The sequence below is a fragment of the Protomyctophum parallelum genome (assembly GCF_964188405.1).
Source record: "Protomyctophum parallelum genome assembly, chromosome: 13".
Classification (NCBI taxonomy): domain Eukaryota; kingdom Metazoa; phylum Chordata; class Actinopteri; order Myctophiformes; family Myctophidae; genus Protomyctophum; species Protomyctophum parallelum.
Genome location: NC_139708.1, coordinates 46,944,503 through 46,969,502, shown reverse-complemented (window position 1 = coordinate 46,969,502; position 25,000 = coordinate 46,944,503). Strand labels below are relative to the sequence as shown.

General features: G+C 43.8%; 2 protein-coding genes across 2 annotated transcripts in view; one reads left to right on the top strand and one right to left on the bottom strand.

The window, feature by feature from the left end:
• Positions 1–25,000, bottom strand: part of LOC310869848 (histone H1-like) — a gene marked incomplete at both ends in the record, with an annotated part of 720,118 nt that overhangs the window by 357,585 nt on the left and 337,533 nt on the right. The gene's annotated exons all lie outside the window — the stretch shown is intronic.
• mei1 (meiotic double-stranded break formation protein 1) overlaps positions 1–25,000 on the top strand; it is a gene marked incomplete at both ends in the record, with an annotated part of 156,419 nt that overhangs the window by 14,189 nt on the left and 117,230 nt on the right. The window contains 4 exons of the mRNA XM_083780392.1: positions 1,776–1,884; positions 19,663–19,742; positions 20,788–20,917; positions 24,347–24,819. Of these exons, the coding sequence (XP_083636518.1) occupies positions 1,776–1,884; positions 19,663–19,742; positions 20,788–20,917; positions 24,347–24,819 (792 nt within the window). The remainder of the gene's footprint in view (positions 1–1,775; positions 1,885–19,662; positions 19,743–20,787; positions 20,918–24,346; positions 24,820–25,000) is intronic.

The window sequence follows — 25,000 nt, the reverse complement described above, 5'->3', positions numbered from 1 at the left end:
AGGTGGTGGGTGGAAAAGGCTGTGTGTATAATAGAGGTGATGGCAGCCAGTGATTACTCCAGATCAACATGTGGGCAGGGTTCATTTACATTCACAAAATAGAGCTTGATTAGGACACATTTAATCCATTCTGACCTGAGATCAGATTCTAAAAATGTCTTCTACATCCTGAAAGTTTTCTGAATGTTTCTATGTCAGTCGTTCTTTCGATTTTTCAAAAATAGCAGACCTACAAGCTCGTAGCGTGCCACTCGGTGGCACGCTATGAGCTTGTAGATCTACTATTTTTCAATAGCTAAAGCATAACATAATGCTAACACCAAAAGGGGTTAAAAAATCACACCTGTGTGAACTGAGTGGTGCAACTCCCCTCTCCCCCTGCCTCTCTCTCTCTCTCTGTAATTAGCACTAGGCAACAGTGCAACACTATCTCTCTCTCTCTGTTTCTAGCACAACAGCGCCACTTTTGCCCCTACTGGTACTCACAACCACACACATAGCCACACACATAGGTTAACACTTAACACGGACATTGCTGTTCCTTGGAGTGGTTGCACCACTCAAAAAGGTGAACACGGATCATCCTTGCCGTTCGTTGTAATATGAGTTTGTTTGCCATACAATCGCATATCCAATTACAGATAAATCCTCTGGTATGACTGTGACTGCATACAGTGAGAACAAGCTTGTTCTAATAGCCCTCTTGAGTATGAAATAAAGGAAGGATTGCAGGTACTAAATTAAATGAAGAATATTTTCATTGTCGCAGATGAAAAGAATGTTAATAGAAAATCTGTGAAGGAAAAAAAATGACAATGCATGGAGGAGATGTGCATGTTTTATTATCACACAGCCAGCTATTGCAGATTATTAGGAGCCCCTCGAAAAAAAATCTCAAGGGGTCTTTTTCCTAATCAAGAAACTTTAATCATCATTACAGTATCACTTTCACGAATGCTGTGTGCCAACGTTATACTCTAAGCCAGGGCTTAAGCCATTTTGGGCGGGAACCCCTTTTGGTGTTAGCATTATGTTATGCTTTAGCTATTGAAAAATAGCAGATCTACAAGCTCATAGCGCGCCACCGAGTGGCGCGCTACGAGCTTGTAGGTCTGCTATTTTTGAAAATTCGTGAAAATGTGGCGCAAATCTTTGAACATATTCTTTCAGAGTGAACGTTTTTAACTCAAATCGTTGCTTCTGGGGGGTCCTAGCCTCGATACCCAGGCTTTCATTTCGTCTGCGCGAAAGATGAAAGCCTGGAAAAAGCCGTGGGCTGAACCAGTCTAAAAGTGGGAGTCAACCCTTCCGGGTGGGCGTCGCTCTAAATGATGTGACGTAGCGCTGCACTAGGGGGGAGAGGAGGGGCCGGGGGTGACGGACAGATCGATGAGATCCAATCAGGGTGCGCGCATTTCTGAGGCGCGACCCGCCCCTCTAGACAAGAAATGTCTCTGCTTAGGTCAGGCTAGGGGGGTCCCTGGAACAACATTTTCAGACGGGAGTCGGCCGCCAATTACATATATTTTTGGGGGTTCTTGACATGAAAATGTTTGAGAACGACTGACATAGAAAAATGGGTTTTTCAGAAAACTGTCATGATTTAGAAGACATTTTTAGAATCTGATCTCAGGTCAAAAGGGCTTAATGCCCTAGTGACCCCTGCTTCTTCTGACCCATTGTGTGTCTGCTCTTTCTCCATTCCATTGGTCTCCGCTCCATTCTTTCTCTTTCTCCGTTCCATTGGTCTCCACTCCACCGTCACACGTCTCAAGATGTCTGACCAGCAGCGCAGCATGCGGGGTTTCCTGCCCACCGTTAACTTCCTGGGTAAACTGTTGGAGGCCGTCCCCAACCTGCCCCAGAGCCTGGTGACCAATCACGGTGAGTTATGCTCAACGTGTTTTACATGTCGTTGCTGTCGGGAGGAAAACTCATGAACCCATTCTGACCTGAGATCAGATTCATACGAGGTTTCCACTGGACACACACTGGTCTGATTAAAATGTTGACGTTTTTGATTTTTTTTTGGCCATATACATCAGTGCAAAAAAAGTGCTTTGGACAAAACCTCTCAACTCCATTGGACCCTCAACATGTCTGCTAAAACAGCTAACTCCACCACCTCTCTCCCTCTCATGGAAGTATAATTGACAATATATAAAGTTACAACACCAACTTTGATGAGGCTGTATTGCTTTGTTTTAAAAAATATATATCTGGTTTTCCTAATTTCCTTTCATTTCCTGAAATATGAACATTTTGGAGTTATGAGGTTTCCTCCCGATGTGTCTTCTGTGGAAAGCATGGCTGCGTGCTGGAGGTCTACAAGGTCACAACACGTCGCGCTGGGATGTGTTGTGAGCTTGTAGATCGGCTGTTTAGTAATTGGCTGTTTAGTAATTGGCTGTTTTGTGATTGGCTGTTTAGTAATTGGCTGTCATTAGTAATTTTAAGATGAAAGAGTGAAGTGGTCTAAACTAGCAATAGAATACGAGTTTTAGAAGCATCTTCCAGAAAACATGGATGGTCTCTCAGGAATGTCACAAAGGACAACCTTAATGCCTCAAATCTGTGATTTCTTCAGTTGGTCGGCCTAAAACCGGCATCGTTTTCAGTCTTGAGATTTTACGATACGATACGATACAACTTTACGACATTTGTTTTGCGTCCATGACGTCACCGTTCAAGATACAGACAAGACATAAACACAATACATTACGAAAGATACATTACACAGGACACAAATCACAGAAGCAGACATGGAACAAGAACAATAGAACATATCCTTTTGGTTTACCTATTTGGGTTTAAAAGCAGAACAGACTGGTGTACAAAAGAGTTCTTTCACATATGTGACCAAATTTGACTGAGAGACTGCCAATCCAGCTTTTCACCAGAGGAGAAAAACCTTTTTTTTTCTTCTCCAAAATGAGTTAATAGCACAGACAGAGTCTTCACATACTAGAGCATGTCTGAAATAAGTGTCAGAGCTGAAATGTAAATATGAAATAAATGCTTAAACATGTAGCTAGGTGTAATGTTAGAGACAACAGAAGTGAACCTTTCAAGCCTGTTTTCTCAACTCTGAACTGAACAACCAATATGTCAAGTTGAAGCTATGATTCCCTGCTTTCACATGACATGAAAAAACGAAAATGTCTTGGAGACAGAGTCACAGCTGCATACATACAAAATATTTCTTATTTTCACATAAGAAAAACACCATGAAACATACAAAACAGAGATATTGCACACATTCCCTTTGATAAAGTGCAGTTTAGTCAATAAAGTGCATTTGGCGATGTCTGATTGAGTATTTCGATTGACAGGGGAACAAATGAGTGTTTTGTTCTGCTTCTAACTATGTTTTTGTACTGTTTTTAACCTGTACGGCGACCTTGAGTGCCCTGAAAGGCGCCTTATAAATACATTGTATTATTATTATTATTATTATTATTATTATTATTATTATATAACACATACCGTGGAGTTCTATATCTCCTACCGGATGGCATTAGGCCTAACAAAAAAAAACTTTGGTTTCCGGTTGCTGACCGACTCTATTAAATATGCGCGACTCATATTATTTTATTGGCATTTGGTGAAAAAAAAAAAAAAAAAAAAAAAGAAGCTCAGAATGCGAGTAAGACCCAAAAGGTCTTTATTAAAATTAAATTTATCTTTGATGAGACCATTGGGACGCGCGAAGTCAAAATAAAGTTTTCTTTCGTCTAAAATATCACGTGCGCAAATGTTTTGGAATGCGTCATCGCGAGGAGACGCACAACCCAACACAACACAACAGTGACAACATACAGCATGGACCTGTGCACGGTGTCTGTGACTGTCCACTGCCCGTGCAAAGCACCGCCACAGATCATACGATTAAGTCCGCAGAAGGGAGACACGACCGAGCGGATAAATGGACTATCATCTCAGCCGACATACTCTCCCCCCCCACCCTGGAGCCTCTAGGCGCCCAGGCTGGGCATGTTTGACTTTCGGTATCTAGCCCTGAGATGCGAGGAGGAGGAGGAGGAAACCCATTCGGCTCATGCTTCTACCCCGCCAGAACGTTAGCTTAGCCCCATATATGTGCCCTCTCCCTACGCTCATTCTGTAGCTCCGAGCTATTTACAATTTAGGCATTTATCAGACGCTCTTAATCCAGAGCGATTTACATTAAGCAAGAACAAAAAGCATGGGAATACATCACATAAAAATAATTTATCATGAAACATGCATATTAAGTATTCAACCAGTGTGTGGACATTCTATTCAAAGTTTTCAAATGTTTAGCTGTAGGCATGTAGTGTTATGTGTACTTGAACCATTCATTATTTAAAATATGGTATTTCAGGCAAATATTGAAGTTATTAAAAAAGAAGCCTATCCATCATTGCCGTAGGGAAAGAAATCCTTGCTACCCATCTTTCCCACGAAAAATAAAATACAAAAATAAAATAAATTAAATTCCCTACCTACTCAGCCCAAAAATGACAGCCAATTGGAAACCAAAGTTTTTTTTTTTTAGGCCTTAGCTCGTACAACACAGTGAAATACATGTTACCTACTGAACATGGGGAGAATCTTGATACATTGCATATAATTATATATCTGACTGGTTAAATGGTCATATACTACTCAGTAATTTGTTACTCGTAGTCGTAAATGCTCATTAGTCATTATTTTATAGTTGAGTGGCTGGCCACAATAGTTTGGGATTTTCCATTATAGTGTAGTTTTTGTTGGTTTTGACACTTAGTTTTAGTTTAGTTTTTTATTCATTTTAGTTTTAGGTTGTTCATACTTTATTTTTCAGGTGCAGGATTCAAAAAGGTCAGAGTAAGTACTGTAGGCCCATTGTATAATACAAACTCAACAAAAGTTACTGTTGGTAACGAGAAAACTAAACTAAAACTAAGGGCATTTTGTCTATGATTTCAGTTAGTTTTAGTTAGTTTTTTGAGTGGTGCAATGGTACCACTCCAAGGAACAGCAATGTCCCTATGTACCAATAGGGGGTGCTGTTGCACCACTCGCTTCAGACTGGTCTGATTTTAAACACACAATTCAGTTTCAGTCAGTTATCGTTTGTTTTTTATTATAGGTTTTTGAGTGGTGCAACCACTCCAAGGAACAGCAATGTCCATGTTCACCTATGTGTTCACCCACCTATGTGACGTTAATGAGCACCAGTATGTACCAGTAGGGGCGCTGTTGTGCCAGAAATAGAGACAGAGAGAGACAGTGCTGCACTGTTGCCTGCTAATGAGAGAGAGAGAGAGAGGAGGGGGGGGGGGGGAGAGAGAGGGGAGCTGCACCACTCGGTTCACACAGGTGTGATTTTTTTTTTTTAGTTCAGTTAACGAAAATGTAATTAGGTGATTTTGTTAGTTTTTGTTAACTATAAATTACCTTGCTTTCCAGACCACCTATCTATAATAGAAAGAAAGTCCCATGAGGCAGTACAGCACAGACACTTTGCTTTTAATCTCAGACATATGAGGTGGAGTCCTGTCTCTCTGCTGTCATACCTCTCTTTGTGTCATTTAGTTTTTTACAATGATCTCTGAAGTTAACCCATTTTGGGCGGAAACCCCTTTTGGTGTTTCAAGCATTATGTCATACTTTAGCTATTGAAAAATAGCAGATCTACAAGCTACGAGCTTGTAGGTAAAATATTGGCTTCTTGGGGGGGTCCCTGGAACAACATATTTTGTGATGGGGGTACATATGGCCAATTACATTACATATATAATTTCTGGTGGTCCTTGACATTAAATTGTTTGAGAACCACTGAAAAAAGAGGTTTTTCTGAAAACTGTGATGATTTAGAAGGCATTTGTATAGAATCGTCATCAGGTCTAAAAGGGTTAATAAAAGACTGAGGAGAGGGTGATTCATCCCACCCACCAGAGGGCCATGAATAGTATCGGCAGTATAAAGTATTTCAGAAAGACGTGAAAGAATATTTAACCCATTTAGGCCTGAAAAAAGTTTACAGTATATACCAGTTTTCTGTAATACCTACGTATGTTTCTAGGGCTATATCAAGCTCATAGCGCGCCACCGAGTGGCACGCTATGAGCTTGTAGATCTGCTATTTTTCAATAGCTAAATTACAACATAATGTTTAAAACACAAAGGGGTTCCCGCCCAAAATGGGTTAATGAACCTTGTTCTCCCCCTGAGCCAGATTAAGTCAGAAAATAAATCTAGAATAAGCAACAATATTGCTGACTGTCAAACATCATTGTCCAATGTTGTTTTACAGCAGTGGTTCTCAAACATTTTCATGTCATGGACCACTAATATTCTATATGTATATATATTTATATATATATATTATATAATATAATATATATATTTACTATATATATGTACTATATATACACACGGTATATATACAGTGTACACAAACCGTATATCTAGGTGTGCGCCGAGATTTTTAGGCTATGAAAAGTGTGCCCTGGGACAAAAAAGGTTGAGTTAAGCGGTGCCCAAAAGGTAGATCACGATCTACCAGTAACGTCAGATCAGGGGTTTTGTCGGCCAGTGCCAAAAATGCTCCCCGATAGCATAATCGGAGCAAATACTGGGCAGTGTGTATGAGCCATAACGTGTTGACTACACTACACTACACTAATAAGTACACATAATAATAACTAATAACCCATCCGTTACTACATGTGGAGTCAACTCCCGCAATTTCCTTCTTCCCATAGTGCGCGGCAAAGTAACTCTGGGATGAGCGGCCGCAAAGCGGCCGCGAAATTCTAGTATATATATATAAGGTAGTCTCTACTAGAACAAGAGACCAATTCAGTTCAGTGTGTGCGGTGTAAGGGGCAGCGGTGGCCGAACGGTTTGCGGAGCGGTCTTGATATCGGAAGGTCGCTATAGTTCGTATCCCCGGACCGACACGTTAAAATTACCACGGCTGAAGTGCCCTTTGGACAAGGCATTGATTCTTGAACCTCTACCATGAAATGTTCTATGAGCATGCAGGGCCTGGCTGTAAACAAGTTCTTGAGCTTAGTCCAGTTACCCTGCAGGGTAAACATAGTACCTTTCCTTTCTTTACCAGTCCTAGTTCTTGGTTCAGTTCAGTGTGTGCGGCGTCACCAGACCTATAGTTCTTGTTCGGCCTCTTTCCCACTATGGGGTGGAACAAGAACCAGAACTAGAACTTTCCAGATCCCAGAACTATACCAGGAACCTGTAAAGTTCCAGAAACAAGTTCTGCTTCTGTTTCCATATCCGTTTCCAAGAACCTGTTAACCCATTCTGACCTGAGATCAGATTCTAAAAATGTCTTCTACATCCTGACAGTTTTCTTGAAAAAGCTATGTTTCTATGTCAGTTGTTCTTCGATTTTTCAAAAATAGCAGACCTACAAGCTCATAGCGCGCCACCGAGTGGCGCGCTATGAGCTTGTAGATCTGCTATTTTTCAATAGCTAAAGCATAGCATTAAACACCAAAAGGGGTTCCCGCCCAAAATGGGGGGGTCCCGCAATACAGAGATATTGTATTGTATTGTAGATATTGTAATGTCAATATCAATAAATGTGCAAATACAAATCATTTAACCGTTGTGCTATAGTAGAATTTTATTCGTCCAATGTGTAGTATTGTGTACAGCACATTTCTAGTAATGATATGCCCAACCCTAATGCCTTGCCCTGAAAAAGAAAACTCTACTAATCTCCAGTAGCATTAGCCTCAGTCATAATACTGTATACTCTCTGTACTCTAGTGTTACTAGTGTCAAGCATTTAGGTTGATTGATTTTGTCAAATAAAAACTAAACAAAAATGTTAGGAAGGGACTAGTGGACAAGAGATCCAGTATAAGTCATTCTACACTTGGTTGCATGCTGAAAATAGCAGATCTACAAGCTCACAATGCGTCGTGAGCTTGTAGATCGGCTATTTTCAGCAAGTGTAAAAACAGCCATTACCACGGCATCAAGGCACGTGCGTGCGTGCGTGCGACTGTGCGTGCGTGCGACTGTGCGTGCGTGCGTGCGACTGTGTGCGTGCGTGCGTGCGTGCGTGCGTGCGTGCGTGCGTGCGTGCGTGCGTGCGTGTGTGCGTGCGTGCGTGCGTGCGTGCGTGCGTGCGTGCGTGCGTGCGTGCGTGCGTGCGTGCGTGCGTGCGTGCGTGCGTGCGTGCGTGCGTGCGTGCGTGCGTGCGTGTGTGCGTGCGTGAGTGAAATTGCGTGTCCTGTCCTAGCAGGGAGATGATGATGTACTTCTTAACGCCGCCCTATAGCCCCCCCCCTCCCCTCCCCTCACAAAACACACACTGATTAAATCTCTCCTGTACTCCACCTGCCCTGCCACTGAACTGTTCCTCACATTTATCTGTATTATTTATTTGTCCAGTAATCAATCTGAAAAGTGTGTGTGTCATCATCATGCGGCGGTGTTTATCTGTCTGTAGATGAAAGCTATGCGTGTGTGAGACTGAGCACAGAGTATACATTTGTGTGTTTGTGTTATGTGTGCACTGTGCACTCTTAACCCATTTTGGTTAACACCCTTTTGGTGTTAGCATTACGTTATGCTTTAGCTATTGAAAAATAGCAGATCTACAAGCTCATAGCGCGCCACCGAGTGGCGCGCTATGAGCTTGTAGGTCTGCTGTTTTTGAAAAATCGAAGAACCACTGACATAGAAACATAGATTTTTCAGAAAACTGTCAGGATGTAGAAGACATTTTTAGAATCTGATCTCAGGTCAAAATGGGTTAATGTGCGTGCATGTGAGTGTGTGTGTGCGTGCGTGCGGCCTTAGGAATCTGGAGGCCCGTTTCATGTCCAAATGAGGCCCCCATATATACCTACAGTATGACATAGTTATTCTGTTGACACAGGCGTAGTATTGACACATAGTTTTGACTGTTCAATATCGCTCGCAGCCATTACTCTCGACAATTACGGAGCAACAACAACAACAACCTCTCCTCATCCTGTCGTCCCTTCACAATAAAGTGTCTCCCCTTTATCTCCCAATGCTGCACATTTTACCCTGAAGGTTATTAACAGGAAATAGGTGTAACTTTAACATCGTGGGAGAGAGTTAGGGTAGCGAGAGAGAGAGAGAGAGAGGGCCAAGGGTTGATTGACGTCTGGCGGTCAGTCGTAGCTCGGAGACCCCCCTGAGGGTGGAGGCCCGTTTCAATTGAAACGGGTGAAACATAGCCAAAGGCCTCCTGTGCGTGCGTGCATGCATGCACAGTGATAGGTTTTCAATATAATGAGTCCCAGGATGCAGGGATGGTCCTTTTTAGACGAGTCCCACTTCAACCCCGTTAGGAGTCATATTTTTGCCATTTTTTACAAATTGCAGCATTTAACTCTCATTTCATTTTATATTCTTATATATGTGGTTATATTCATGTAGAAAACAGAAGAAGAAATGATTACTATAACTAAAGCTAGCAAAATAAACTAGAATAAAAAACAGTACAGTAGTACAGTAGTGCATCCCGTGGATGCAGAGGTGGTTGTTTTATTGCGTCCCTTAAAACCCATTTTGGGCGGGAACCCCTTTTGGTGTTAGCATCATGCTATGCTTTAGCTATTGAAAAATAGCAGATCTACAAGCTCATAGCATGCCACCGAGTGGCGCGCTACAAGCTTGTAGGTCTGCTATTTTTGAAAAATCGAAGAACGACTGACATAGATACATAGCTTTTTCAGAAAACTGTCATTTTCAAACAGACATTTTTAGAATCTGATCTCAGGTCAGAATGGGTTAACTAACTAACTAACTAACTGCGTTTTGGGATGCAAAATGCACCCTATTTTAATCTCTGCACCGTAGCGTGTTGTCCTGAGACAAACAGGCGTCCGTCTGTCCGTCCGTCCGTGTGGTTTTACTGTTATGTATTGTCAGGAGGTGTTAGGCATCATGCACACACACACACACACACACACACACACACACACACACACACACACACACACACACACACACACACACACACACACGCACACACAGCCCCTGCAGGGTTGCTGATGCTAGATGCGGGCAGCCAGTATTGACTGTGTGTGACCTGTCCTGTCTGAGGCCTGTCAGTCAGCGAGGCTCTGTGGGGCTGTTTGCACTAATGACAGCACACACACACACACACACACACGCACACGCACACGCGCACTGCACACACACACACCGACTTCAAATTCGACACACACATTCCACACACCAACAGGGAGTGCAGTGCCCGGTGTCGAGTCGGTCGGACCCACGCTTGTCCAGAACCGCCACAAAAGGCATTTTTCATTTGGCGGCCATCTTGAAAAATGGCTGGTATGTTCAAAATTCAAGATGGGTCCATATCCAAATCTTTGTATAATGCCTTTGCACGTGTACCAAATGTCATGCTTTTAGCACAAACTGAACGATCGTTTTGGTTAGCTGCTGCACTATAAATATGTATGACATTTTCCCAATTCCATAGCAACCATATGTAGCCCTATAGTTGCTATTGTGATCAATTTACCATATTTGGTCGGCACGCATCGACATCCTTGATTGGTCAAACCAAACCATCGGCTTCACGGATTGGCCAAACTGTGCGTGACGTGCATCTGAACCAATATAAGTGAATACAGAGAACACTCCATGCTTTTACACAGCAGGACTCGACCAATAGGATACCATGGGTCCATAGGACTTATCCTAGTGAGTAATGTTACGCTGGGCGGAGCGTCTGAGAGGACTAGAGACAGCCGATCAAAGTGCGCTGACAGTGAGACACTGTGTGTACTCCTTTGGAGGAGACTGTTGTGACGACGAGAAGAAGATTGATGTGAACGTCTTCAACACAAAGGCACTACGGCCACACAGCTGTTCTGATTGAAGACACCGTCTACCTCTGGGGAGGGTGGACTTACAGAGCTCACTGCAACGTGCTTTATGCATTTGATGTCGACGCCCACAGATGGTTCAAACCACAGGTTTCTGGGACCGTTCCAAAGGGGAGGTGGTACCACTCAGCCTGTGTCTTGGGGAAGGTCATGTATATTCATGGAGGATACACCGAGACTGGATCGACTAATGACATGTACAAGTTGGACACCACCACAATGGTCTGGACTTTAATTAACACCAGAGGAACTCCACCTCCTGCTACAAAACATCACTCTGCTACCATCATCGGGACAAAGATGTTTGTATTTGGAGGCTTTGGGGGGCGTCAGTACTACAACACCATCAGAGTGTTTGACACAGAGACCAACCTCTGGCTGGACACACCTTCTACACAGCTTCGTCCAGGAGGACGCATCGATCATTCGGCCTTTACCTACAATGGAGAGCTGTACATAATGGTGGCTACAGTAACAAGTACTTAAATGATCTGTGGAAATTCAGTCCAGAGACATTCTCCTGGAAGAAGGTTGAGCCCAAGGGGAAACGTCCACATATGTTGAATAGGATGTGCTGTTGCATGATCGGAGATCGTGGCATCCTCTTTGGAGGAACCAAAACACCTGATGACCTGTATGTCTTAGACTTCAGTCCTAGCCTCAAGACATTATGTAAGCTAGCAGTTATTCAGTACGGTCTGGAGCAGTCTGGACTCCCACTAGGGCATTAACGACTTGAGATTTTTCCCAGTCGACTTGTCAGACAGTAAAGTTGAAGTCGTATCGATTTATCGTTTCTGGCGGCGGGGGTGGACGCGCGCGCGGGGGGGGGGGGAGGGGGGGATTTAACAGGGGCGGGTGGAGCTGCCGCGCGCTCAAATACGGAGCATGTCAATTGTCAAACAAAGCACTGCGCATTCAGTGGCCTCTCCAATATGACACAGTCACAGTGCATGTATCATCTATATCAGAGGTTCCCAAACACCGGTGCCGGTCCGCGGGACACGTGGCACTGGTACGCAAGAGGGGAATTCTAAGTTTTGCGTCGTTTAAAAATGTCCAATCTTTGGTATCTTTAGCAGCAGCAGCTGTAGGCTATTTTGTGACGATCGCGTTAATGAAACCAAACGCTACACGCGGTTCCGGTACAGGATTATTATTTCATGTGAATCATGTCAAAATGAAAAGATGATGTTATCCAGGTAAAGTAGTGGTATTGGCACACAGCGCAACAGCAGCACCGAGAACAAAATAAGAGATATAACATTATTATTCTCCTCCTCCTCCTCCACAACTCGATAACGTTCTCATGTTAGTTTGTTACTCATTTTCTGATTTTCCGGAGACGGAGAGGTTCATGTGCCCTGCGCGTAAAGCTTAGCCAGAAACAGACAGTCATTGCGTCAGCATGAATGTAGCCTCGGGAACACAGACGTTATATTTCCAGCACGGAGGTGATGAGGGGGATATCGTTTGGGGGTAACGTTTGCGTGCTTCTATCTGTTACTTCTCTGACACAGCGCAGTTCTACAGTTCAAACTGACTTCAGCCAGTCTCAATAGTGGGACACCGCGCGCTGAGAGCCACATAGCCTACACAGCTGCATTTGGTTTTTAATTAAGGGCGCGTTCTGAATGCAATGAAAAAAGGAAAAAAAAAAAAAACTCAACTTTCGACTCGCGCTGCTGCGAGTCGACTCGTGATAATTTATCGATAAATCGATAAATCGATTTTTTGATGAATGCCCTAACTCCCACACAACATCATGTGGGAACTGGCTGCCATGACTAGCAACAGCTGCTGATTGAACAAGCAAACAAATAATACTATAAAATGAAGAATAAAAAGTATAAATAACAGCGACGCGTGAGGCCAATAAAAGAAGGAAATTATAACAGCAAGCAGTACAAAGACAGGGTGCCTGATTACAGTGTAGGTTTACACTTTCCCTTTTTTTTTTGACTATGTCACTTCAGGGATACATTTCATGACCTTCCAGTAAACAAGGGGTTTTCAACTGATTTTGACCCAGGGACCACCACTGTGACTAAGAGCAACCTGGGGACCACCACTGTGACTAAGAGCAACCTGGGGACCACCATTGTGACTAAGAGCAACCTGGGGACCACCACTGTGACTAAGAGCAACCTGGACACACACACACACACACACACACACACACACACACACACAGCGGCAACAAGAGCTCATCTCAATTTGTTTTACTGTCTTTACTGGAGAAGGATCTATCTAACTGACTGTCTGTCTGTCTGTCTGTCTGTCTGTCTGTCTGTCTGTCTGTCTGTCTGTCTGTCTGTCTGTCTGTCTGTCTGTCTGTCTGTCTGTCTGTCTGTCTGTCAGTCATACTTTCTAACTATCAATCTATCACTCATACCATTTATCGACGTGCATTCCAACCTGTCTATGTCCAATAATGTATCTGTCGTTAACGTTAACATAATCATCACCATCACCTCACTGCATTTTCTTCTATGCTTCTCGCTCCTTTTCCTCTGTCACGCCCCCTTTTCCTCCTGTCCGAGTCTCTTCCTGTCAATCAATCCCCACCTCGTCTCTCTCCAGACAGCCTGTTGACTTCCAAGGACAAGAGGATGCTTTTTTTCCCCTTAATTCTTTGACGATGGGTTCTTCTCAGATTGACCCCCAAACCCCCCCCCCCCCCCCCACCCCTTCCGGCTATGTGGGTCGATGACATCGTCCCAGAGGCCCTGACGGAGAGAGGGCTAGAGTTATGGAGAGAAGAGAGGAAGGAAGGAAGGAAGGGAGTGTGCACATTAATGAGGGAGGCCAGTTGGAGAGACAGATATATGAGGGATGAGTATAGGATATATAGAGGGAGTGATAATGATGAGAGAGAGAGAGAGAGAGAGGGGGAGAGAGAGAGAGAGAGAGGGAGAGAGAGAGAGGGGGGAGAGAGGGGGAGAGAGGGGGAGAGAGAGAATAGTAGTGACCAGAGTGGAAGAGAGAGAGTGTAAAGGGGAGGAGACGGATGGACGGTAGAGCTGGCGGTGAGGTGAGGCTACAGAATCACAAACAGAATGTAAAGAGGAGATCGTTTCATCAGACCTCTCGGATCGGCACGCACACACGCACGTAGAGTAGTACGTGACTCCTTGATTATTTCTCTTCTTCCCACCCCTTTTGCCTCTGCCTCTTTTCCCCCTCTTCCTCTTTCTCTCTCTCTCTCTCTCTCCCTCCTTACACCTAATCTATAGTCAGGGCTACGTAGCACTCAGAGGAGCACCTGGAGGAGTTTTTGCTGCTCCTAAAATGCGGCGACCCGTCTCGCCGGATGGATAAAAGAGGGATGCATGAATAACGTATAGCAAAACGATATTTATTGGATGAGTGGGGAGTCAATGGAGGGTATTGCAACTCTAGATTTAGCCCTAGAATGGCTCTTGTTGTAGATTCATCCCATTATTAAACAAATCTAAAATTTCTAAAATCTAGGTCCATGTGTGGTCCAGCCCTATGGAATGCATATTCTAATAAAAACCACTTAATACTATGAGCATCAAAGCAATATCATCAAAGCAATATTTAGATTTTTTATTATTTTGTATTTAAATAACCGATCTACTAGCTCACAACGTGTTGCGACACGTTGTGAGCTTGCAGATCAGCTATTTTCTTTTAACATGCGACACATCGTACGGCGAAGCATACATCAGGCTTCCCTTTAGTTTTTAGCTGAGGCGACGTAGTCAGACAGTCAGACACACAAAATAAAACGTCTGGGTTTCCGAGGCTAGACACACATGGCTCCTCGGTGCAAAAATAAACAGTGTACACTACCCGACTTTACGATAATAAGGGACAGTATGTCGAGACACAGTGTTCATGTTGGGCAGCAGCAGTGCCAGTCCGCAATGCTTTAAACTCTTCCCACTCCACTATGTCGGAACTAAAACCTTCGCACACGAGCAACCATGCTGCTCCAGCACCCGGAAAACAAACGCAAGCACAGCGGCAAATGGGAAGAGTGCAAAGCATCCAAAGCATGCCCTTTTACACCGGGGACTACAGTAGTTTGCTATCTGAAACGGAGAAGACGAAACTATTTGTGTCAGGTTTTCTCAGAGGTAAACTCCTGTCCTCCTCCCAGCAGAAAGCAGCATGGAATCCTCCCCCTTTTGAGTAAGGACGCGCTGTGATTGGCCACAATGGCCAGTGCACTTGTGCAATACGTGCTGTGATTGGCCAGTAGCCACTTTGAGTGGCAGTCGGTGGAAAATGCTCTCGCCACATAATTTACTAGTATTCTGGGTTTCTGGCCCATGATAATCATTCTGTGAGGCCCCGGTTGTTGGTACGCAGAAGCGCTTCCCGGCGCTTGATTGACAGCGCATTTTAAATTTTGACGACGCATGCGCGCTGGCGCACCGCTTATGTGCAGCCCTGTCTATCTATAGTTATCCGTTCTTCCTTCTCATCACCCTGTCATTAATTCTCACCTCTCCTCTCTCCCTCCATCTCTCTCCCAATCTCTGTTATCCTTCTCTCCTCATCTCCTCTCCTCTCTCCCAATCTGTGTTATCCTTGTACGGAAATCACTAGACTCGATCATTAATCTAATAATTTTAGCCCTCCGTCGAGGCAATCATCTGTCTGGGACAATGTTAAACTACTCGGCAAAAGCTCTACACAGCAGGCTAGCAGGCGACACCACCGAGGCAACTCAATCACTAGTTTTGTTACATTTATTTGCACACACACATTCACAACATAAACACACATGAGCTAAACTGAACCTAAACTTTGTATAGTGATATAATAAAGCCAAACCCGTTAGCAGCAGTATAAAAAGCAGTATAAGCAGCAAAAGCAGTGGTAGCAGGTAATTAAAACAAAAGGCATCCAGATCAGACAAAACACACTCGGAGACTGACCACTGACGGTACTGACGCTTGTTCCACGCAGTTCGCGCATGCGCATTGGAGCCTAGCTGTAAACAATCCTCTTAAATCCACAAGTTATGTTCATAACGGAATATGAGCACATGCACTCGCGCTAATATAGAAAATAATAACTAAATATAAACATTAGAGCACAAAATTGGTACAGGTCTCAAGACCACCGGAAAAGGGTTTCACTACTTAGAATAGAAACACACGCAGTAATACTTATATAAAAACATATAGGCAACCTGGGCCTGTACACACAGTAAAAACATGACAATCCTTCTCTCCTCATCTCCTCTCCTCTCTCCCAATCTGTGTTATCCTTCTCTCCTCATCTCCTCTCCTCTCTCCCAATCTGTGTTATCCTTCTCTCCTCATCTCCTCTCCTCTCTCCCAATCTGTGTTATCCTTCTCTCCTCATCTCCTCTCTCCCAATCTGTGTTATCCTTCTCTCCTCATCTCCTCTCCTCTCTCCCTCCATCTCTCTCCCTCCATCTCTGTTATCCTTCTCTCCTCATCTCCTCTCCTCTCTCCCAATCTCTGTTTGCTCTCTCTCAGTCAGTATGCAGTCAGTATGCGTCTCACATATTTAGGTTTTAATCAAACATTTCCTGGAGGCGTTTGGTTTTGATCCACTTCACCGAACAGCTGGGGCCTGAGCTTCTCTCCCTTGTTCAGTCTTTAACTCCTCTCTCTCTCTCTCTCTCTCTCTCTCTCTCTCTCTCTTCTCCCTGTCCTCTAGCTCTTTCTCTGATCCTTCAGTGTCCTTCAGTGTCCCCTCCTGATCTCTCTTATTCACTCTCCCCTCCCTCCCTCACTCCCTCACTCGTTAAATTCAAGCTCCGCCCGCCTGAGAGCATACTGTACTGTATACCATGTGTTAAGGTACTGTTAAGGTTTAATTTAGATTCCCTTTAGATGGAAGTTGTGGAGTCTGACAGGAAAGATATACCAAACGCAGGGGAAGATACCAAGGGTCTGGTCCCCCTCCCTCTCTCTTTCTCTCTCTCTCTCTCTCTCTCTCTCTCTCTCTCTCTCTCCCCCTCTCCCTCTCCCTCTCCCTCTCCCTCTCCCTCTCCCTCTCCCTCTCCCTCTCCCTCTCCCTCTCCCTCTCCCTCTCCCTCTCCCTCTCCCTCTCTCTCTCTCTCTCTCTCTCTCTCTCTCTCTCTCTCTCTCTCTCTCTCTCTCTCTCTCTCTCTCTCTCTCTCCCCATCTGTTGTACTCCCCCTCCACCACAGTGTTGGTTTTGGCAGCAGCATCTTTAGTTCAGTCACAGTCTTTGAATTAAAACTTTGTTTCGTTTTGTTTTTAGTATCATTTTAGTCATCTGAAATGTTTTAGTGTGTAGTCTAGTTTTAGTCGACTATAAATCTGCAGTTGATTTTGTCACTAAAATGTGTTTTGGCTGTGCCTTGATTTTACACTTGGTTGCACTGAAAATAGCAGATCTAAAAGCTTGAGTTGTGTGCTACTGTGCTTGTAGATCTGCTATTGTCATCATGCAACCAAGTATAAAATGACCTCATAACTCCACAATGTTCATTTTTCAGGAAATGAAAAATCTACATTTTTCAGGAAATTAAGAAAACCTTATATATTTTTTTAAACAAAGCAATACAGCCTCATCAAAGTTGGTGTTGTAACTTGTCAATGACTTCCATGAGAGGGGGAGAGGTGGTGGAGTTAGTTGCTTTAGCAGACATTTTTGAGGGTCCGATGGAGTTAAGAGGTTTTGTCCAAAGCACTTTTTACTACTTTCCATTGTTTATTATATTTTCGAAACAACACACAGACGTAAAGGGTGTTCAATAGCACTGATTTATGGCACACAAAAACACTTTTTTCGTTGTTTTTCTTCTTTGTGATTATTTGTTTGGTCCAAAATATTGTGTTTGTTGTCATGATTTGTCACGACTCGAGTTGGCTTCGTATCACGCTTATAAGGTCTTTAAATAAATACTTTCTGAAAAGTCTATGAGGAAAATGCATTGAGATTCATTTCCTGGGCCACTCGTTGTTCTGAAAGGGGGAGAGACTGCGACGCTCTATAGCCGTCTGTGTAAGCTTTTAGAATCAGTCTATCTATCTGTGTGTGTGTTTGGTGCTAATCAGGAGGCTATAGGCCGTCTGTGTAGACTTTTAGCATCAGTCTATCTATCTGTGTGTGTGTTTGGAGGAGGCTATAGGCTGTCTGTGTAGACTTTTAGCATCAGTCTATCTATCTGTGTGTGTGTTTGGAGGAGGCTATAGGCCGTCTGTGTAGGCTTTTAGCATCAGTCTATCTATCTGTGTGTGTGTTTGGTGCTAATCAGGAGGCTATAGGCCGTCTGTGTAGGCTTTTAGCATCAGTCTATCTATCTGTGTGTGTGTTTGGTGCTAATCTCGCAAAACCACTTGAGCAATCGGCACACTAAACACCATGTGTTTGTGCACACTGCCAGTGGGCAAACTTATAAGAACCTTTTAAAAAGCAAACCAAGCACTCATGGAAGTGTCCTTCAGGCACGGGCAACAAACAAACAAACGAACAAAGCTGTTTTGGCCCCGGAGCCTTCCTCGCTGAGATAATGACAAACAGCACACAGAAACTTTTTCTGGTCAAGGACCCCCAAATTGACACTAATTGGCCCGCAGACCCCCATTTGAAAATTTAATTATGCCAAGGACCCCCCCCATAAGAGAAGATGTTTACGGCTTGAGCAGAGATTCTCAACCCGTTTAATTTCAGGGACCCCCAGTTTGACATGCATTAGTCTACGGGCCCCCCCCATTGAATGGCATTTCTATCTCTTTGTATTGTTAAAATCAATGTTAATTGAACTCTGAGAGTGCACTGTCCATTTGGTTCCGTTTGTATACACTCAAGAGTTTACAGACCCATAAGGGTCCATTTGGTTACAGGCCTATGAATAGCAACACAAGAATACAATACAAATCAGTAACTAGTACTATTACCATTGAAATAACCAAAAGTCAATGGGGCTTCAATAGAGGGTATGCGCGTGACATCATCGTCAAACCAGGAAGTTATGCAGGAAGGCCAACTGAGTGGCAAAACACGACAGCCCAGACATCCACACAGAAAAGTCTGATCTGATTGCATTAAACAACGTTAAACAATGTTAAACTCACTTTGCATGTTGCTTTGCCACTCGATTTGCCACTCGATGTGCCATTCACTTTAAGCCATTTTGGGCCGGGAACCCCTTTTGGTGTTAGCATTACGTTATGCTTTAGCTATTGAAAAATAGCAGATCTACAAGCTCATAGTGGCGCGCTACGTTTCTTGATTTTTTTCTCTCTCTCTCAAGGTCAAGGTCAAGGTAAACTATATTGTCCACAAGGGAAATTTGTCTTGGGCTTTCACCCCAGCTACAGCCACACATAAAACATCAATGACAACAAAAATACATTACAGAGGAAGACACAACATTACACAAATTGCACAAATGATGTGGATAATCTAGCCTCACGCAGTTACTGCTGTTTCATAGCCTTGTTCAGCATCTTAGTTGATGCTGGTAAAAAAACGATTTAAATCTGATGTACTTGCACTTTGGTTCTTTGGTTCTTTGGTTCTTGAGGGCAGAAGTACAAACTCGCCATTTAAAACATGGTTAACATCACTGACGATTCTTTGAGCCTGTTTTAATGTAGCCTGCTCATAAATAGACTGCAGAGAGGGGAGTTGTCTTACCCCTACCTCTCTCTCTCACGCACGCTCTCACGCACGCACGCACAGTCGCACACACACACACACACACACACACACACACACACACACACACACACACACACACACACACACACACACTCAATGACCCCTGTTCTCTCTGTTCCCATCCATCTTGCAGTGCCCTTGTTGGAGAGTCTGTGTTCGGCCGTGCTGTTTCCAGACGAGGGCCTGAGGGCGTCCGTTCTCTACGTGCTGCAGGTCAGTGTGGATCTCATAGAACAACTATCGTCAACCATCTTTTATCACTGAGGAAAACTAAATGGAAACCAGTGTTGTTTTTGGCAGCAAATTTCTATTTTAGTTTAGTCATAGTCTTTGGACTGAAACTTCATTTAGTTTTAGTCTCATTTTAGTCACCTGGAAATGTCTTAGTGTTAGTCTAGTTTTAGTCGACTAAATGTCACAAGATTTTAGTCGACTAAATCTACAGGTGATTTAGTCGACTAAAATGTGTTTTGGTGGGCCTTGATGCCGTCGTAATGAGTTTTTACACTTGCTGAAAATAGCCGATCTACAACAGCCGATCACAACACGTCGCAACGCAACGCGTTGCGCTGTAGATCAGCTATTTTCAGCATGCAACCAAGTGTAAAATGACTTAGTGGATCTCTTGTCCACTAGTCCCTTCCTAACATTTTAGTCTATTTTTTATTTGTTGACGAAATTGTCAGCATATTTAGTCTCAGTTTTAGTCATCATAGCTTAGTATTCATTTAGTTTCCATTCGTTTTCGTCAGTGGAAATAGGTAGTCGACGAACATTTTTCGTCTTAGTTTTAGTCGACGAAAACAACACTGATGGAAACTAAATGAAAACTAAGCTCTGATGACTAGAAACTAGGACTAAATGTATTGACAATTTCATCAATAAATTATAACTAGACTAAAATGTCAAGAAGGGACTATAGTGGACAAGAGATCTAGTATAAGTAAAAGACACCAGTCATTTTACACTTGCTTGCACGCTGAAAATACCTGATCTACAAGCTCGCAACGCGTCGCACGTTGAGAGCTTGTAGATCTGCTATTTTCTGCTAAGTGTAAAATCAGCCATTACGACGGCATCAAGGCCCGCCAAAATACATTTTAGTCGACTGAATCAACTGTACATTTAGTTTAATCTTATGACATTTAGTCGACTAAAACTGGACAAACACTAAAACATTCCAGGTGACTAAAATGTGACTTAAAAAAAAACTAAATTAAAACCATCCAAGAGACTGTAACTTAAACGTGCTTTGCAGGTGGTGTGCGGTGCCTCCGGGGGCTCCCTGGTCCAGGCTCTGCCCACAGCGCTGCGGGACAGAGTGTGTGTCCTGCTGCTACAGACCCTGGACAACGCCCGCTCCCATCAGCTCCTCGTCAACTGTCTGGGTGAGAAATGGTCCCCCGTATACAGTGGCCAATAGTTCTTATAACTGTCATGGGTGAGAAATGGGCCCCGTATACAGTGGCCAATAGTTCTTATAACTGTCATGGGTGAGAATTGGGCCCCGCATACAGTGGCCAATAGTTCTTATAGCTGTCATGGGTGAGAAATTAGCCCCGTATACAGTGGCCAATAGTTCTTATAACTGTCTGGGTGAGAAATGGGCCCCGTATACAGTGGCCAATAGTTCTTATAACTGTCATGGGTGAGAAATTAGCCCCCGGCGTATACAGTGGCCAATAGTTCTTATAGCTGTCCTGGGTGAGAAATGGGCCCCGTATACAGTGGTGAATAGTTCTTATAACTGTCCTGGGTGAGAAATGCGCCCCGTATACAGTGGCCAATAGTTCTTATAACTGTATGGATGAGAAATGCTCCCCGTAGACAGTGGCCAATAGTTCTTATAACTGTATGGGTGAGAAATGCTCCCCGTAGACAGTGGCCAATAGTTCTTATAACTGTCTGGGTGAGAAATGGTCCCCTGTATACAGTGGCCAATAGTTCTTATAACTGTCTGGGTAAGAAATGGTCCCCCGTATACAGTGGTGAATAGTTCTCATAACTGTCCTGGGTGAGAAATGAGCCCCGTATACAGTGGTGAATAGTTCTCATAACTGTCCTGGGTGAGAAATGGTCCCCGTATACAGTGGCCAATAGTTCTTATAACTGTCTGGGTGAGAAATGGGCCCCGTATACAGTGGCCAATAGTTCTTATAACTGTCTGGGTGAGAAATGCTCCCCGTAGACAGTGGAGAATAGTTCTTATAACTGTCTGGGTGAGAAATGGGCCCCGTATACAGTGGCCAATAGTTCTTATAACTGTCATGGGTGAGAAATGCTCCCCGTATACAGTGGAGAATAGTTCTTATAACTGTCATGGGTGAGAAATGCTCCCCGTATACAGTGGAGAATAGTTCTTATAACTGTCATGGGTGAGAAATGGTCCCCGTAGACAGTGGCCAATAGTTCTTATAACTGTCTGGGTGAGAAATGGGCCCCGTATACAGTGGTGAATAGTTCTTATAACTGTATGGGTGAGAAATGCTCCCCGTAGACAGTGGCCAATAGTTCTTATAACTGTCATGGGTGAGAAATGCTCCCCGTATACAGTGGCCAATAGTTCTTATAATTGCCTGGGTGAGAAATGGTCCCCAGCATAGAGTAATAAAAGGATACAGACCGAACCGGAGTGCTATTCAGTTCAGTGGAAGTTGCTCAGTGGCGTTTTGAAGCACCCGGAAGACTGCCGGAAGTGCAATTATAACTCAACGGCTCGAGCGAGCGGAAGTTTAGCCTAGCCGAAACGAAAATTCAAAAAAGATCCAATGGCAGTCCCTCAGTCAAAGCATGTTGCTTGTCTGGTTTTAAAACCTAATGTAATGCAGGGTTCCTACTCGAAATTATGGAATGTATGGAATTAGATTTTAGTAATTTCCAGGTCTGGATAAGTATGGAAATAAGTCCGGCTTGGCTTTCTCATAATGCGGCCCCCTGGTATAGCCCTGGTATATAGTGTCACAAATATCATTGTGACAAATGCTTATCTGAACATTTACTAGTTACGCAGTGATAGTAATTATTAGAAAAGGAAAACTACATAATTATGTAGGCTATACTGCATACGGAAAACATCATTTTAATGGCTGCATTCATTGTCATGTCCACACAGTGAATTAATGAGGCTTCACAGGTGCTGCGAAGATGCATTTTCATTTTCCGTTCTCATTTAGAAAAGAGATTCATGGGGTGAACAATATATATATTTTTTCAATCTATTAAGGGGAAATAATGAGTACCATTTCAGTTAATTACTTTATTTGTTAAACAGTGCTGTAACAGTACATTTAACTTTACCATCAACCAATGAAGTGGACTTTAGTCCTTTTCTCTAGTTCACTGGTGAATTGCTGCCATGTTTTTATTCTCTAGATAAGGGAGCCATCATGTCAACATACATTTTAATGACACCACATACAAAATTCCAACATGATTGTCCACGAATATACAAATATACCCCCCCCCCCATTTCCCCCCCCCTTTTTTTCTCCTCACATTGTTATAATGATAATTAGACTCTGAACAATAATCCACCTATCTCCCAGACTCCCTCCCCAGTCAAGAGTTCAGAGTTTTAATGAATGTAGAATTATGTGCAGGATGTAATTTACATACAAATGTGAGGGACTTCATATTTGCCTTTTATAAATAGTTTATTTTAAACCCAAAAATCCTCTCTCTCTCTCACACTTATGCCAGGGTGCCAGTGAATTGATCACCCTCCTTGCCTATACCCCTGCTGTAGGCGGTGGTTAAGCCATTAAGGTCTGACGTCGAAATTTAAAAACAATCTTCTGAGTAGCAGATCTGCAATGCGTCGCATCGCGACGCATTGTGAGCTTGCAGATCTGCTATTTTCAAATGGCCGAAGAGCTGAAGTGGTTAATGTATGTTAATGTACCGTAATTTCCGGACTATAAGCCGCACCTTTTTACCCATGATTTGAACACTGCGGCTTATACAACGGTGCGGCTTATCTATGGATTTTTACAGCTAACGCAGAGCCATCTAAGGCTCTGAGCTAACGAAACGGCCACTAGGGGGCCACCTGCGGCTTATAGTCCGGTGCGGCTTGTATACGTACATATTTGGGATTTTCCCTAAATTTGGCTGGTGCGGCTTATATTCAGGTGCGCCTTATAGTCCGGAAATTACGGTATGTACAATCAAAATCCACAAAGTAACTATAGTATTAGTAACTAAAGTTTTCAAATCTAAAGTAAAGTAGTAGTAAAGTTAAAATACAACATTTGGAACCAATAAGATGTATTGGCGTATTAAGTAAAAGTTTTGGAATAAAGTATTGTAAGTAAAGTACAATTTGACTTACCGGTAATAAGTACAGTATGAGGGCATACTGTGTTTCCGAGTATAAATAAAGGTGAGAAAGAAAGAAACTTGAGTCAAATGTACTTCGTTACCTAACCCATTCTGACCTGAGATCAGATTCTAAAAATGTCTTCTCCATCTTGACAGTTTTCTGAAAAAGCTATGTTTCTATGTCAGTCGTTCTTCGATTTTTCAAAAATAGCAGACCTACAAGCTCGTAGCGCGCCACTCGGTGGCGCGCTATGAGCTTGTAGATCTGCTATTTTTCAATAGCTTAAGTATAACGTAATGCTCCAACACCAAAAGAGGTTCCCGCCCAAAATAGGTTAACACACCACTGCCAAGACTATTCTTCTATGATGTACTGTATTACCACCATGTATTTTGGTCTCGCTTACTTACTGTAAATCGCTCTGGATTTCATAGAGCGTCTTGCTTAAAATGCCTATAATAAATTGTAAATTGTAAACTTCATCTTCAACTTCCAGGTCTGCTGAAGCAGCTGGTCCGTCTGGCGGAGGCCGCGTCGGTCCTCATGAACACCACCAGTGATCAGATAGCCGGAGATACCACCCACCACAACCACCCCAGCCTCCACCCTAGTAGCAACCACCCCAGCCTCCACCCTAGTAGCAACCACCCCAGCCTCCACCCTAGCAGCAACCACCCCAGCCTCCACCCTAGCAGCAACCACCCCAGCCTCCACCCTAGTAGCAACCACCCCAGCCTCCACCCTAGCAACCACCCCAGCCTCCACCCTAGTAGCAACCACCCCAGCCTCCACCCTAGCAACCACCCCAGCCTCCACCCTAGTAGCAACCACCCCAGCCTCCACCCTAGCAACGCCGCCGCCACCGACGACATCAACAGCAGCCGGATCCTCGGTCCAAACCAAGGGCAACAACAACACAGTCTGGGCACGGAGTCGGAGCGCTGCCCGCTGCCACTCATTCTGAAAAAGGTCCGTCTCTCTCTTTTCAAAACATCCTGCTCCACACTCTTCCTTCCCAGGCTCCCCCCCCCCCCCCGCCCCGTGCGTCCGCTCCGCCGGTGACCACCATCATAAAGGGGGTCTAATCCATTCTGACCTGAGATCAGATTCATACGAGGTTTCCACTGGACACACACTGGTCTGATTAACC